We start from the raw sequence: 15,190 nt of genomic DNA on the forward strand, positions 1-15,190 counted from the left end.
TTTTGTTCTATAACGCATCGATCGATGCGTTTTTAAAAAAACATACAAGATTTTCCGAGGAAATTCCGAGGAACAATTCAGATTGTCGACCGATCGATGGGATACTCTCATCGATCGATCACAATCTTACGGCCCGGGCCATCTTAGTAATCGATCGATTTGTTTTTGTTCAAAAACGCATCGATCGATGCGTTTTTAAAAAAACATACAAGATTTTCCGAGGGCATTCCGAGGAACAATTCAGATTCTCGATCGATCGATGGAATACTGTCATCGATCGATCACAATCTTACGGCCCGGGCCATCTTAGTAATCGATCGATTTGTTTTTGTTCAAAAACGCATCGATCGATGCGTTTTTAAAAAAAACATACAAGATTTTCCGAGGGCATTCCGAGGAACAATTCAGATTCTCGTTCGATCGATGGAATACTCTCATCGATCAATCACAATCTTACGGCCCGGTCCATCTTAGTAATCGATCGATTTGTTTTTGTTCAAAAACGCATCGATCGATGCGTTTTTAAAAAAAATACAAGATTTTCCGAGGGCATTCTGAGGAACAATTCAGATTCTCGATCGATCGATGGGATACTCTCATCGATCGATCACAATCTTACGGCCCGGTCCATCTTAGTAATCGATCGATTTGTTTTTGTTCAAAAACGCATCGATCTATGCGTTTTTTTAAAAAAAATTACGTTTTGAAACCCCAAACACTAGTTCGTCGGAATTTCCTCGGAATATTCCGAGGAAATTCCGAGGAAGAAGAGGGTTTCCTCGGAGTTCCCTCGGAATAATCCGAGGAAATTCCGAGGAAATAGGGTTTTTAAACCGAAAACAACGTTTTGCCGTTTGAATAACACCTATATAACCCTTATTAAGTGTCTTACGTTCATTATGAAGTCAAAAATTTGTTCCTTACCGTATAATTAACACTTTTCCGATTGTATGAACGAAATCTCGCAACATAAGAGAAACACTTATACCTTTTAATGAACGGTAAAGGGAATACGTTCAATTAGTTTTGAAATTTGTTATTTCATGGTTTATGCTCATGTATACAAAGAATCCTCAATGGTATGCATTACAATTGTATAAGAAATGAAATACGGCAAAAAAAATTGATGTTTTGAAACCCCAAACACTAGTTCCTCGGTATTTCCTCGGAATATTCCGAGGAAATTCCGACGGATATTTTACTATCTGTCGGAATTTCCTCGGAATATTTTCATTTTACCGGGCAAATATTTCGCGAAAATTGAAATTAGAATTCCGACGGAATTCCGACGGATAATGTCCGTCGGACCCTAGGTTTTATAACCACGAGCCCCTTCTTCTTCCCCATTTCTCTCTTCTTCCTTTGCGCGACTCCTCTCTTTCTCTCCGGCGATTTCCCCCTGAAATCCGACGATATCTCCGGCGATCTCCCTCTTCTCTTACACAAATCATGTAAGGACCCTATCCCACTCTCTTAGGTTCTATTTGTTAGGTTTTTGTGTAGTTTTGATAGATTTTTGTTAGGGTGATTGGTTAGGATTGTGATTTGGTTGTATAATAGGTTTAGAATTGTGATTTGGTTGAATAATTTGTTTTGTTGAATTGATTTAGAATTTTTTTATTTTTTGTATTTATAAAATCGATTTTTGTATATAAAATCGATTTTTGTATTTTACAAAACGATTTTTCTATATAAATTCGATTTTTTGGATTTTACAAAAAAAAAATTCTATATAAATTCGATTTTTTGGATTTTACAAAACATTTTAAATATCTATAAAACTTTTTTTGTGATTAAATACTATTATTTGGGATTTAAAAATATTTTTCAAATATATATATTATTAAAACTATTTTTTTGTAATTATTAAACAATTTTTATTTATTAAAACTATTTTTTGTTTATTAGAACTATTTTTATATATTTATTAAAAAAATTTAATATATATAAATCTTTTTCTGTGATTAAATTATTTGGGATTTTTTTTTAATAAAAAAATTAATTTATATATTTCTGTATTTATTAAATATGTTTTTTTAATTTACAGGTCTCATGATGATCAGACCCGGCCTCGACAGCGTTGTGGTCGTGGTGGTACGGGGAGCCAGTCTCGGGATTCCAGCCATTTTCAGGATTTCCCTTCGCCCCACAGCTCCAACCATACATCTCCCTCTGCTGCACCCGCTCATGCTCCTCTCGCTCCCGCTGCTGCATCCGCTCCTGTTCCTCCGGGTCCTCCGGGAGTGATGAGGGTTGCGGAGTTGGTTCAACAGCCCGGTCGTGACCATCTTCCGTATCTCACTCCGTATCCACATGGACGCGGTCAAACATGGTAATTAAACATTTTTTTTTCTTTAAATTTGGATTCATTATTAACCGTTTGTTCTTTTAATAAGGTTCAACCGATCCGGGAACGGGATCAGCGCATGGATCAACCGTATGATGTACTCGGCCCTCGACAGTGGACATCCGACTTTCACTCACTTCCCAACCGACAAGCAGGTTCTGTGGTTTCGTCAGTTTGCGGTAAGTATTCTAATTTTTTACTTATATTTTTAATCTTTAATATAAATTTTTTACTAATTGTGTTTTTTTTTTCAGCAAGAGTTCAACTGGAATTCCGATGAGACGCTCTTTATCTATCACCACTTCGTCCATAAAGTAATGGACAACTATGGGAGCAGATCCACGAGTGGAAGAAGAAGTGGGAAATCAATAAGGTTCGATTTAATTTATTAAACAATTTTTTAATTTATTAAACTATTTTTTAATTTATTAAACTTTTTCTTTTTTTTTAATTAAAAGGTCCCAAAGTCGATGAACGACACGGTCTGGAAGGAGTTGTGTGCGCATTGGGATAAGGAGGAGACGAAAGAAACTTCTTCCACCAACTCCACCAACCGCAGGAGCGACTGTAAAGGGAAGGGCATCTACAAGCATAACTTGGGTGCTCAATCTATTGCCACTCTCGGAGATCGCATGGTAAGTTCAACCGCTTTTTCTTCAATTATTTGAGTTTCAGAATTTAAATTTATTGTGCATTTCTTCTAATTTCTAATGTTTCTTTAATTTTATGTTTTTTTCAAGGCGGAAGAAAGTGATGGCGAGCCGGTTGATAATCTCGCCCTAATGAGGAGGGCGTATACCAACAAGAAGACCGGCCAGATTGATGACGGTCTTGTGAGGGACGTGGTCGACCTGGTCCAAACTCAGGTGGTAGACGAAGTGTCTCAGCTTCAAACCGAGGATGACGCTTCGACGGCTTCGACCAACTTGTCCCGGTTTCGAATCAACGAAATCGTTGAATCCGTAAGTTCTTTTTTTTTAAAGTTCAATTCATTTATTTCTTGGTTTAAATTTCTAAATTTGGCTTTTTTTCTATTCAGTCGGTTCCAAAGAAGAAGGGACGTTTGGTCGGTTTGGGTCGTCGCACCCGGTCGGTTCCTCCTTCTTCTGCACCACCGCCCTTTGTTGATCCAGAAGTACTTACGGCTCAGTTGTTGGACAAAGATGATCGTATATCTTTGTTGGAGACCCAGATGGCGGCTCAACAGGCGGGCTATGAGGCACAGAGGAGGCTGAACCAGCAAATGATGGAGATGATGCAGAGGATGTACCCGAACGAGGTGTTCCCGGACGTGCCAGACCCGTAGTTTTTTTTTTTCCCCAATCTCGGAATGTTTTATTTTTATTTGTGAAACTTTGAATATTAATTAATATGATTTCAATTTTACTTTTAATTTCATATTCGAATTTAAATTTCAGAAATTTTATTTTTTCAAAAAAATTAATATTTTTACATTCCGAGGAAATTAATTATATTTTTCACTAGATCGATCGATGCGTTTTTGAACAAAAACGCATCGATCGATCCGTTTTTTTTTTAAATATAGCGAGGGACATTTCCCTCGGAATTTTCCGAGGGACAGCTCCCTCGGAAAATTCCGAGGAACGGATCCCTCGGAATATACCGAGGGAACTATTCCTCGGAATAAACCGAGGAAAAAGTCCGTCGGTATACTCCTATTGATCGATGTATATATGTCCAAACACGCATCGATCGATGAACTTCCGAGGAATTATCCCGACGAAGTTCTCCCTCGGTATATTCCGAGGACTTTTCCGACAAACAAGGGATCCTCGGAATTTCCGAGGAAAAAAGAAATTCCGAGGAATTATTTCCGACGACGTGTTTCGTCGGAATTTCGTCGGAATAACGATATTCCGACGAAATTTTGACGATTTTTTCCCTCAGAATCCTTGATGTTTTCTTGTAGTGCTAGTATTAGGTTTGTGAATCCCTACCTTTGCTCTAGTAGTCATTGGATGTTGATTGCTATCTTGTTGAGCAACGGCGTTTGCTATAACTTCTGGCTGAACTGGTTTAGGAATGATCACAAATTGTTGGATGGATTGTTCTGGAGAAGTTACTTGAATTGTTGCGGAGGCGAAAAGATTCTTGTCAGTTGAGATTGAGAGGAAGGCTCAGGGGATGCTGAAGATGTCTGCGAGGCCTTCAGGAGAGGGGTATCATAGACAGGAACTTGATTCTTGTATTGATCCATGAAGGGGAATCGTTCTTCATCAAACACTACATGCTTGGAGATGTATACTTTTCCAGCGGGTGGGTATAGGCATCTGTAACCCTTGTGTTGAGGGCTGTATCCAAGAAAAACACATTTGAGTGACCTTGGCTCCAACTTGTGAGCTGCCATCGGTCTCAGGTATGGGAAGCAAGCAGATCCAAACGCCTTTAGCATAGAGTAGTCCAACTTCTGTTTACTTAGGATCTCGTGAGGGCTTTTGTGTTGTAGGGTTGAAGATGGAAGCATGTTGGAGATTACATTAGCCGTATTGAAAGCTTATACCCAATAGCTTAGTGGGACATGACTGTGATACATCATGGACAAGCCGAGTTCCACCAGATGTCGATGTTTTCTTTCCGCAGTTCCATTATGCTCTGGTGTGTGGGAACAACTAATCAGATGATTGATACCGTGTTGTGAAAGGCATGTCATTAGGCTTTTTTTACAAATTCTTCTCCTCCATCACTTTGAAATGCCTTGATCTTTGTAGACAATTGATTTTCTACTAGTTTATGAAACGAGACAAATACTCAGTAGAATTCTGATTTATGTCACAAAGGGTAAACCAAGAAAACCGGGAGTAGGCATCCACAAATACAATATAATATTTAAATCCCTGGTTTGATACAACCGGTGAAGCAACCCAAAGATCACAATGAACTCTCTCTAACGATTTTAAAACAACTTAACTAGAAGGTAAAAACTGAATTCTTGAACTCTTCCCCATCTGGCAAAGCTCACAAATGAGGGTAGATCTGCTCTTATTAACTGTAATCTCTTTGCTTTGTTGTAGGTGTTGAAGAATCTTGAAGTTTGAATGCCCCAACCGATGATGCCACACAGATTTAGAAGCTTCTCTTTGGCGGTTAGAGAATAGAGCTACAAAGTTTGGATTCTCCAACACATATATGCCTTTACGCATGTTTCCCTTTGTTGCCACCTTCTGAGTGATGAGATCAATCACACAAACTTGTTTAGCATCAAAGAACACTCCGCAAAGATAGTCATCACATAGTTTCAAAACTGATAATAATGATTGTTTTATTCCAGGACAGACGAGAACTCCGCAAGGAGGTATCGTACCTATAGATGATGCAAGGGAGGTAAAGCCAACATGAGTGATTGGGAGATACGTGCCGTCAGCAACCATTATGGTATCACCACCTTCATATGGAGTGACTGCTTGTAAGGAAGCCGTTGTTGCAGTGACGTGAGCCAACGCTCCTGAATCAGGGTACCAGTCTTTACCACTGTAATCAAAGACTTGAAGAGCGCTGAGTGCTTGAGCAGTATCTGATGCATGATAGTTGTTAAAGAACCTATTATAGCATTTCAAGGCTGTGACCAATTCTTCCTTAGATCTGACATGTTAGACGAGCACCAGAAGTGTTGGAAGTGGTCTGATACTGTGAGAATCCTCTACCACGAGTCGTATAACCTCCTCTTTCTTTGTTCTGATAGTATCCTCGTCCTCGACCACTATTCCGATTTCCATAGGTTTGGGTGTTGCTTTGCTGGACCTTGAACGCAACATGAGGAGTCACAGTCGGAGTCTCTTCATAAGACTGCAGCTTTGCATCATAACCCTGAACTTCAGACTCCACATCATTGAATGTTGGCGCATGGAACTTTGTTAGCAAACTCTGGATGACAGTAGCAATCGCTTCATACTCATGTGTGAATCTATTAAGGAACCCAAGGATCTTCATTGATTCATCTATGGGTTTCTCTATGGCGCTTAGAGCATCGCAAATCGTTTTGAAATCACGACATTAGACATATAGACTTTTGTTCTTCTTGGTGATGAGCTGCAGGCTTCTTCGGAGAGAGAACTCTCTGGATAGAGAGCCCTTGTTGAAGTTTTCGGCTAGGGAGAGCTAAACATCTCGTGACATCGCCAGAGTATGAAATGAGCCAAGCACTTCTTTTGACAGTGTGCCGAACAACCAAGAACGGACAAGCTGGTCAGAATAGAACCATGCTTCGTACTGCGGGTTTGGTTCTTCTTCGGGTACATTGTTGTTGTTGACAAGACGAGTCGGAGGAGGAGGGATGGTAGCGCCATTGACAAAACCAAGTAGCTTCTGGCTGGATAGGAGAGACTCAAATTGAGTCTTCCATAGCAAGTAATTACTAGTAAGCTTCAAGGTAACAGAGCTGAGGACATGAACATTGCTTGGAAACGGATATGTGTTTTGTGGATCGGCCATTGATACAACCTGTTAAGGTAACAATGGATCTGATACCATGTGAAAGGTTAGAAACCTTGAGCAATATGAAACTTTCACTATTATTTCGGCTTTACAAAGTGACATACAACCGGTTTATATAGAAATTTGACAATAGTTTAGTGTAGCCCTAGGTCTTATCCTCATCATTAGCTGTAAAGTAGTCTAGTCATCTTTGACAGTCTGTAGGGAATCAAATTCTGTTATTGAGCTGAATTTTTTTCTTGCTTTCTCTAACGTTTGTTCTTGCAGGTACAAGTGAAGACTCCTTTGTCTTCATGTGATGTCTCTTATTGGACTTCAGAGATGAGCCTGGGGTTTTATCCTCTTGGGCTTGTATTGGGTTATTCACATAATACATTAGTTTGTATGGTATAATTTATATGTACAATGCATTTTGCAGACATATATAGAATTTGAGTTATATATATTTTTCTACATTTTTGCTTGCACTTTTTTGTTTTGAGAATTTTAATTATTAACAGTTGTCTTTGCTGTTGTATTTTTTTTTGTATAAACATACCAATCAAAAAGTTCATAAAGAGACCATTTTAAAATGATTGTCTTAGGCGTTGTAAAAATTCTTTTGTTTTTACCAAAAAAAAAAGAATAGGCCCCCAAAATGGTTTGCACGGCATTGGTTTCAGAGAGAAACACGGCTGGGGCAAACTCTTCTCAAAAGTAAATTTATATTCTATTTTCATTAACATATAAGGAATTTGGGGAAGCCAGGAGACTTTTCCTTGTGTTTTGACTGAATTTGAGGTGCCTATAAAAGAGATAATCACTTCAGAACGTTACGATGTCAGTCCATCACAAATTTTTTGGACACACCAAACTCTTTCTAATCTAAACTTTTGCATTTGACCAAAAGAACAATGCTTTTCACTCTGAAGGAAATAATGTCTTTCATCTGAAGAAAAAAAGCGAAGATGGAGAATCTGTTAGGTCTTCTACGACTTCGTGTGATTAGAGGCGTTAATCTCGCCATTAGGGATTCCTCAAGTAGCAATCCTTACGTCATTGTTCATTTGTTCGTATGGGCAAACAGGCAAATCACTGAGTCTCAAAGTAACTGTTAAATGGGCTTTAGTATATCTCAGATATCCAATGTTTTCTCGTTTTGGTTATGGATCTTTTTGGTCGTGAATCTGGCTATGCTTCTCAGAGATTCTACATCCAATAAGAGAATTTTAGTAAAAAATCATTATATTGACTTATATGATCGTCACTAACAGGTCGCTTGACATTTAGCAAGGGAATGCTCATTATGTTGAACATCTTCATTATAATCACCAGGGCCTCAACTTTTATGTGTATTAACGAGACAGAACATACAAATTTCTGTTATAGGTTCGATGCACCACGAGTTTTAGGTATTTTACATGTTAAATGTAGTTTAGTAAAGCTAAAGAAAAGTTCCTAGGATTTGTTTTATCATTCTGAATTTTAGTTATGTTTTTTTTTTTAACTTTTTCCGTCTAGACTTACACCCCAATCTTTCGTGGTGTCATGTTTTTCTTCCTTGATGCAGAAGCTACGAACCCGTGTGATAAAAAAGAATCTGAATCCAGAATGGAACGAAAACTTGACACTTTCTGTTACTGATCCAATTCTTCCTGTTAAGATCGTATGGGGATTCCTACATTACAACAACCTGTTCTTTCTCAGTAAGATTGAAACAGAACAGAACATAACACGGAAGTTTGTCATTTTATAATTTCAATGCAATTTTCAACGTAATATTAATTACAAATGCACTCATTTTATAAAAAAAAATTTTTATCTCAATGGTTGAATATATGTAATTAATAAAAACTTAAATGTATTTCAATCATTTTTTTTAATTTATGTGAAAATGTCAAAGTGACACTTTTTGCGAAATAGAAAGAATATGTTTTATCATTTTTACTAGTCATTTGGAGATGCCTAAGTTTTATAACTTTTATTTATATTATCTATAATACGCCACCTCAGCGAAGGTTATTCCAAAATGTGACACGTGACATTGTTTCTTCACTCTTTGTTCCTGAAAAATGAGTTGTCTACTTACGAAAGCCTCATGTTGCATTTGATTTATTTGTTTGGGCCTATCACTATTCCAAAATATCGGCCCGAAAGTCTTTCTTCTTCGATCATGTATGGTCGGAACAAATTAGCCAACAAATATTGTTGGTTTACATAACGCCTTCCCCCTGAATTCAGTCAACCACTATAATGATCTCATTAATGTATAATGATCTCATTAATGTCATTCTCATCACTACTTCCACTCTCTCGCATTCATTAGTTCACTCACACCGCCATGGAAACGTCTGAAAACTACACCTATAACTATAAATACCATAGTTGGATTCACTAAAAATCACAAATCCCATCAAATCATTTCATTTTCTCTTCTTATCAAAAAAGAAATTCCACATCCTGTCTATGCAGTTCAGCTATCTTCAATGGCCACAGTGACCTACTTCTAACTGAATTGAAAGCCGAACGGTGTCTGAAACTAGTCGAGGTGCGATTGCTCCTGTTGGGGAGGCTTGGAATGCGAAGAAAGAAGGTGAACTCATGGGTGTCGACATGATCTTGGTAGATGAAAGGTAAACGCAAAGAAGGTGAGATGGATGGTTGATAATTTCACGAGGCTCTCTGGTGACTCGCGGATCATGGACCATGGCAAGTATGAAGTATCACATACAATAAAATCAACCCCATAAATTTTTTTAACAACACGACTTCCAAAATATCACAATATAACATTCACTCTCAAAAGAGGGCACAACACACAGAAAAACACGATCACACAGAATTGCTCAAAACATATTTACAATGAGGGTTAAGCTTTGTGCCTCTCAACACACACTATTTCCATAACAATATTACACAACAAATAAAAATGTGCAAACAAAAAATAACAAAACATGTGACACCACTTACGTTCAACTATGCGTGCATATAAATTAAGAACCAAAAACTGAATTGAAGCCAACAAAAAAGACAATCCAAACCTAAACAGAATTTCACAAACAATCGAGCGGTTTATATATTTTTGAAGCTGAAAAATCGAATCCGTATTATAGAACCAAATAAGAACCTAAAATAGTAATTTTATTTAGTTATAAAATTACCAAAAAAAAAATATTATTTATAAACCAAATACCCAAAAATATGAAATAAAAAAATATGTGCCACCACTAAACATGTGCAACAAATAAATACAATAATAATTGCGCAAACAAAAAATAACAAAACATGCGCTATCACTATGGTTTCAACTATGCCTCATCATATTAATTAAGAAGAAAAAGCCGAATCGAAGCTGAAAAAATGAATCTGAAACTGAAAAAATTTCACAAATAACCGAGCGGTTCATATATTTCTAAAACTGGAAAACTAAAACCGTGTTAGAACGGAGCAGAGAACTGAATGAGTAATTAAAATATAAATTATATTTAGTTTTAAAATTACCAAAATATAATATACTAAAATATGAAATACCAGAATATTTATTTTTCCAAAATATTTAAAACTATTTGAGTTATCCGAAAAAACGGAATTATCCAAATAGTTTTTGTTTCAATATTAAAATTTATCTGGATTATCCAATATTAAATCCCAAAACTAAAAAGATCTGATTTTTACGTGAATTATTCAAAATTAACCAAAAATCAGAACCGAATTGGAACCAAAAGTTTATTGTATATTAGTTGGTTCTTGCGATTGGTACCCGAACTAAATCAAAGACCAAAATAACCAAACGAAAACTAAAGAAAGTTTCAAAAATAATTGAATGGTTCCTATATTTCTAGAACCAAAAAACAAAAAACCGAGAAAACCAAACATGAACTAAACTGAAAACTGAATATCCATATGCATAGTTTCAACTGCTTGGGACCAATTCAGCACTTATCTAAAAGGAAAAAAATATACTTAATGATAAATAGTATATAGAGTAGAAGTTTAAAAAAATATAAACAACAAATTTATAAAATAATTAAACCACTAAGTATATACAAACATAACTTATGTTTAACCAAATATACTACATCTCGCGTGAAGCGTGGAAATACTACTAATAAAGAATAAAACTTTTGCTGACATGTCGTGTTTAACTTTTTTGCGGTTGCTGACGTGGTATAAATAGAAGATAAATATCAAATTTATTAATATATATAATATAAAGGGATAATTTGAAAAATACTCTACTTATAGTTTAAAATTTGAAAATATGCTTATATTTTTAAGTTTTGAAAAGTACACTTTCGGAAATGTGATAAGACATTTTTATCCAAATTTAAATAAAAAATTACGTATTTTAATCACTACTAAATTACAAATTCAAAATTACTATTATTATTGTTTATGTTTATGCTAATACAGTTTTCCTGATTTCATGTATCCTCGTAGATCTTTGCAGCAGCGAGAGAAAAAAAATCTATCACAGCAGCATCAAAGTATGTGAATTTTTGAATTAGTGGATTTATGTGCTTACTTCATTATGTCAATTTCAGAGGAAATGTATCCCAATTGTTTATGTATGATGATCTCAGTAAACTGGTCTAAATTTCCCAGGTCGAAAGTGTGTGTGTTGAGCATTCAAAACATGTTTTGGGAACTTACTTTGGTGTCTGTGGGATACAGAATTTGAATGTAGAAGATCTATCACTCATGATCGACACATCGAACAATATACAAAGATTATCGTACTGTATAAAGGATACTAATTTTGATGTTTTCTGAATAAAAAGAAAAGCAACAGGCTATATAGAAAGCTTATTCAGGTCTTCTTTTGAAAGATGTAATAATAATCTTAACATGATAAGAAATCATATGATGAAACTACTGCAGCCGTAGATGTTGGCTATACAAAGAGCCGATGTCTACGAGATTAGATGACGAGAATAAACAAAATCAAATTACACCTAAGAATATTGGTAACAAAATAACACAAACATATAAGCCCTACAAAAATGGAGAACTAGAGGAAGAAGAAGATGATGCAAATAAATGGAGGCCCAGAGAGGAATGAGGAAATATAGAAAATGGAAAAACGTCAACTTTTTAGTTTTTTCATCAAAATAAATGTAAGGTATCGTATAATAAGATATTATACACAGATTTAGGAGTATTGTTTAAAAACAAAAAAAAAAGAATCTGTAAAATAAATATATTTATCTAGATTGGGTAATTTAGTCATTTAACTTAAATAAAAGTCTAGTTTTCAAAATAGATAAATGAAATTATAGTTTTCAAAATAAAATCTCAAGTAAATGTATTTATCCAAATTTCCCCTAATATACACCTACAATGCTGGATGTTGTATAGAATAATTATTTATTTATTTTTGCCTATATTTGTTTTCTAGGAGTAAACCATATCCGAACCAAAACAAACTTTTATTATTAATCAAATGTTTACAAATGTTTTTTTTTTTGCCAACAAATGGCTATTCTATTACTCAAACACGAGGTGGTGTGGGTAACAAGACCGGAATAGAACAACCAATAAAACACAGAGATCTATGAAAAGAGCGAGTATTCCTAGCTAAAGAATCAGCAATTTCTGCGTTCTTGGCACGTAGGTGATCTTGAAATCCGAATAGCACATCAGGATAATTTGAATGACTTCCAGCTCCGTTGAAAAGTTTAGCCATGCTTGGGTGGTGTCCTTTATCATCGCGATCAGGTCCTTACAATCTGTCCTAAAACTTTGGCAGGTTGAATGTTGAAGCATGCTCTCCATCGCCCATTTCAACGCTTCCAGTTCCGAGTGTAATGATGTCTCCAGCCTTCTTAAGTTTCGTGTCCCTATAAGTTGGATCTTTCCCGTGTTGTCCTTCCAAACCCATCCAATGCTGATGAATTGATCTGTGGATGTCCATGAACCATCCACCATACAAATATTATTCAAGCTTAAATTCCAATGTTGTATGTATTCTATTTATAGAAGATATATACATATATGTACAAACTTAGGAGATTACAGAAAAATACAAACAATAACTGAACTCAACTATGCAATCATATTAACAAAATACTTATATATATTCAAATCATATATACAACATAATCCTAATAAAGACTAGTTGTTATGCATCCACCCTATCTCAATATTAAGTTCTAATTTTGATGCATGAGAATACTGCCGCTCCCCTCTTGTAATCATATCTGCCACCAATCAGTGACATTACTTTCTCCTAATTTGTTGAGAGACATGTGTTTTTCTTTGAAGTATTGAAAAAAGCTAGGTGCTATCTCTAGTCTAAATCAATAGCAAGACTAACTAACATAACAAATTAAGCACGACAATAAAAACATAAAATGTGGATAGCAAACATGCACGTCACTTCCCTATGCTCCTCAGGTGTATAAATAAAGGCCTCCAAGGATTTGTGAATCTAAAATGCAAACCCTCTTCCTCAATAAGTTTTAATTTGGTTAGATACTTCTAGTGTTTATCCTTGGTCCATGGAGGGTTCACCAAAAGGGTTGAGAAAAGGTGCATGGACTGCTGAAGAAGATAGTCTCTTAAGGCAATGCATTGATAAGTATGGAGAAGGAAAATGGCACCAAGTTCCTCTGCGAGCAGGTATGTTACATTTTTTTATTGCGCGCACACACACAGACACAAATATATGTAATTAATTACTGTGAATATTTTCTTCCTCTCTGTCTATTATTACATTATTTAAAACCGGGGTGCACAAATTGTTTTTACTTTTGTTTTAATGAACAAATCCTTATTCATGCTTTCTAAGGTTGTTCAAGATAAAAATATCTGTGTGTTCATATTCAGTTATGTCGAACGTAAACGAAGATATGTATATTTAATATTCCTTCCTTTTTTAATAGACGATGCATGTTTTAGGATTATGCATATAGATTAAAAAAATATTTAATTATACACATATATATATATATATATATATATATTGTTTTTAATATGTCCTATCGGCTGATCTAGCCGGCTCTAGAAAAAATGCACTTAGTGATATATAGTGGACTATCCCGAAATCGTACCACACTGTTTGATCCGAGTTTAACATACTTTCCGACTAATAACAGGGTGTGGACCAATAATTTTTTAAATAAAAACATCATTAATTATTTAACTAACTACATTTCAACCAATAATAAAATTACGATAGAATATCATTGGTTATATAACATTAATCGTTAATAAGTTTTACATATAAAATTTAAACATTAACTAGTTTTAACCAAATTTTTTTTCCTGAGACATCAAGTAGCGAGTATTATTCTACTTACGACAAACGAATATTTGTGTACACGTGTGTTTACGTGTAAACAAGAGATTATTTCTATTGGTCTACGTAGATTCTTCTTGATAAAATTTTAGCAGTCACGAGAGCATTCTTGGTTCGTTCATTTAATAGGCTTAGTTATATCAATTATTTGTTTTTATTTTCTTTCAAATATTTGGTTTTGTAGGGCTAAATCGGTGCAGGAAGAGCTGTAGACTAAGATGGTTGAACTATTTGAAGCCGAGTATCAAGAAAGGAAAACTTAGCTCTGATGAAGTTGATCTTCTTCTTCGCCTTCATAAGCTTCTAGGAAACAGGTTAATATTCAAAACATAAATTCAACTTTATTTCCTTTGTAAATATCCAATATTCAGTCATATATATCCAACTCATCCAAATGCATGGTTAGGTGGTCTTTAATTGCTGGTAGATTACCCGGTAGGACCGCTAATGATGTCAAGAACTACTGGAACACCCATTTGAGTAAGAAACATGAACCAGGCTGTAATACCAAGATGAGAAAAAGAAACATTCCTTGCTCTTCAACCCAACCCGCCCAAAAAAATGAAGTTCTCAAACCTCGACCTCGATCCTTCACGGTTAACAACGGCTGCAGCCATTTCAATGGCCAGCCAAAAGTTGATGTTATTCCTCTATTCCTTGGAGTAAACAACACTAATAATGTTTGTGAAAATAGTATCACATATAAAAACGATGCGGAGAAATATGAGCTCGTTAATAATTTAATGGATGGAGAGAACATGTGGTGGAAGAGTTTGCTAGAGGAGAGCCAAGAACCAGGTGCGATTGTTCCAGAATCTACAGAGACAGAAAAGCTGGCAACCTCGGCGTTTGACGTTGAGCAACTTTGGAATCTGTTAGATGGTGAGACCGTGGAACCTGATTAGTGTTACAACGTCGTTTGTTTGTGTTTTGTGTGTGCACTTACGTTGGGCATTTTTAGTGTGCAATTGTTTCCTAATAACCCAATTAGCTTATGATTTGTGTCCGTGTTTATACTTTGCAAAAGAAAAAGATAATATGGTTTGTAAAATTTTGGATTTTTTACACGTAACAAATCCTTGTTATGTATATGGGTACAATTTTAAATCAAA

General features: G+C 35.5%; 1 protein-coding gene across 1 annotated transcript; it reads left to right on the forward strand.

Annotated features, from left to right (window-relative positions):
* The first annotated feature begins 13,206 nt into the window (after positions 1 to 13,206).
* On the forward strand, positions 13,207 to 15,190 carry LOC106440625 (transcription factor MYB114-like). Its single transcript, XM_048748245.1, has 3 exons — positions 13,207 to 13,399; positions 14,263 to 14,392; positions 14,485 to 15,190. Exons 1-3 carry the CDS (start codon positions 13,279 to 13,281, stop codon positions 14,981 to 14,983), a joined length of 750 nt encoding a protein of 249 aa, XP_048604202.1. The 5' UTR covers positions 13,207 to 13,278; the 3' UTR covers positions 14,984 to 15,190.

Source organism: Brassica napus, chromosome C2 (assembly GCF_020379485.1).
Source record: "Brassica napus cultivar Da-Ae chromosome C2, Da-Ae, whole genome shotgun sequence".
NCBI classification, from domain to species: domain Eukaryota; kingdom Viridiplantae; phylum Streptophyta; class Magnoliopsida; order Brassicales; family Brassicaceae; genus Brassica; species Brassica napus.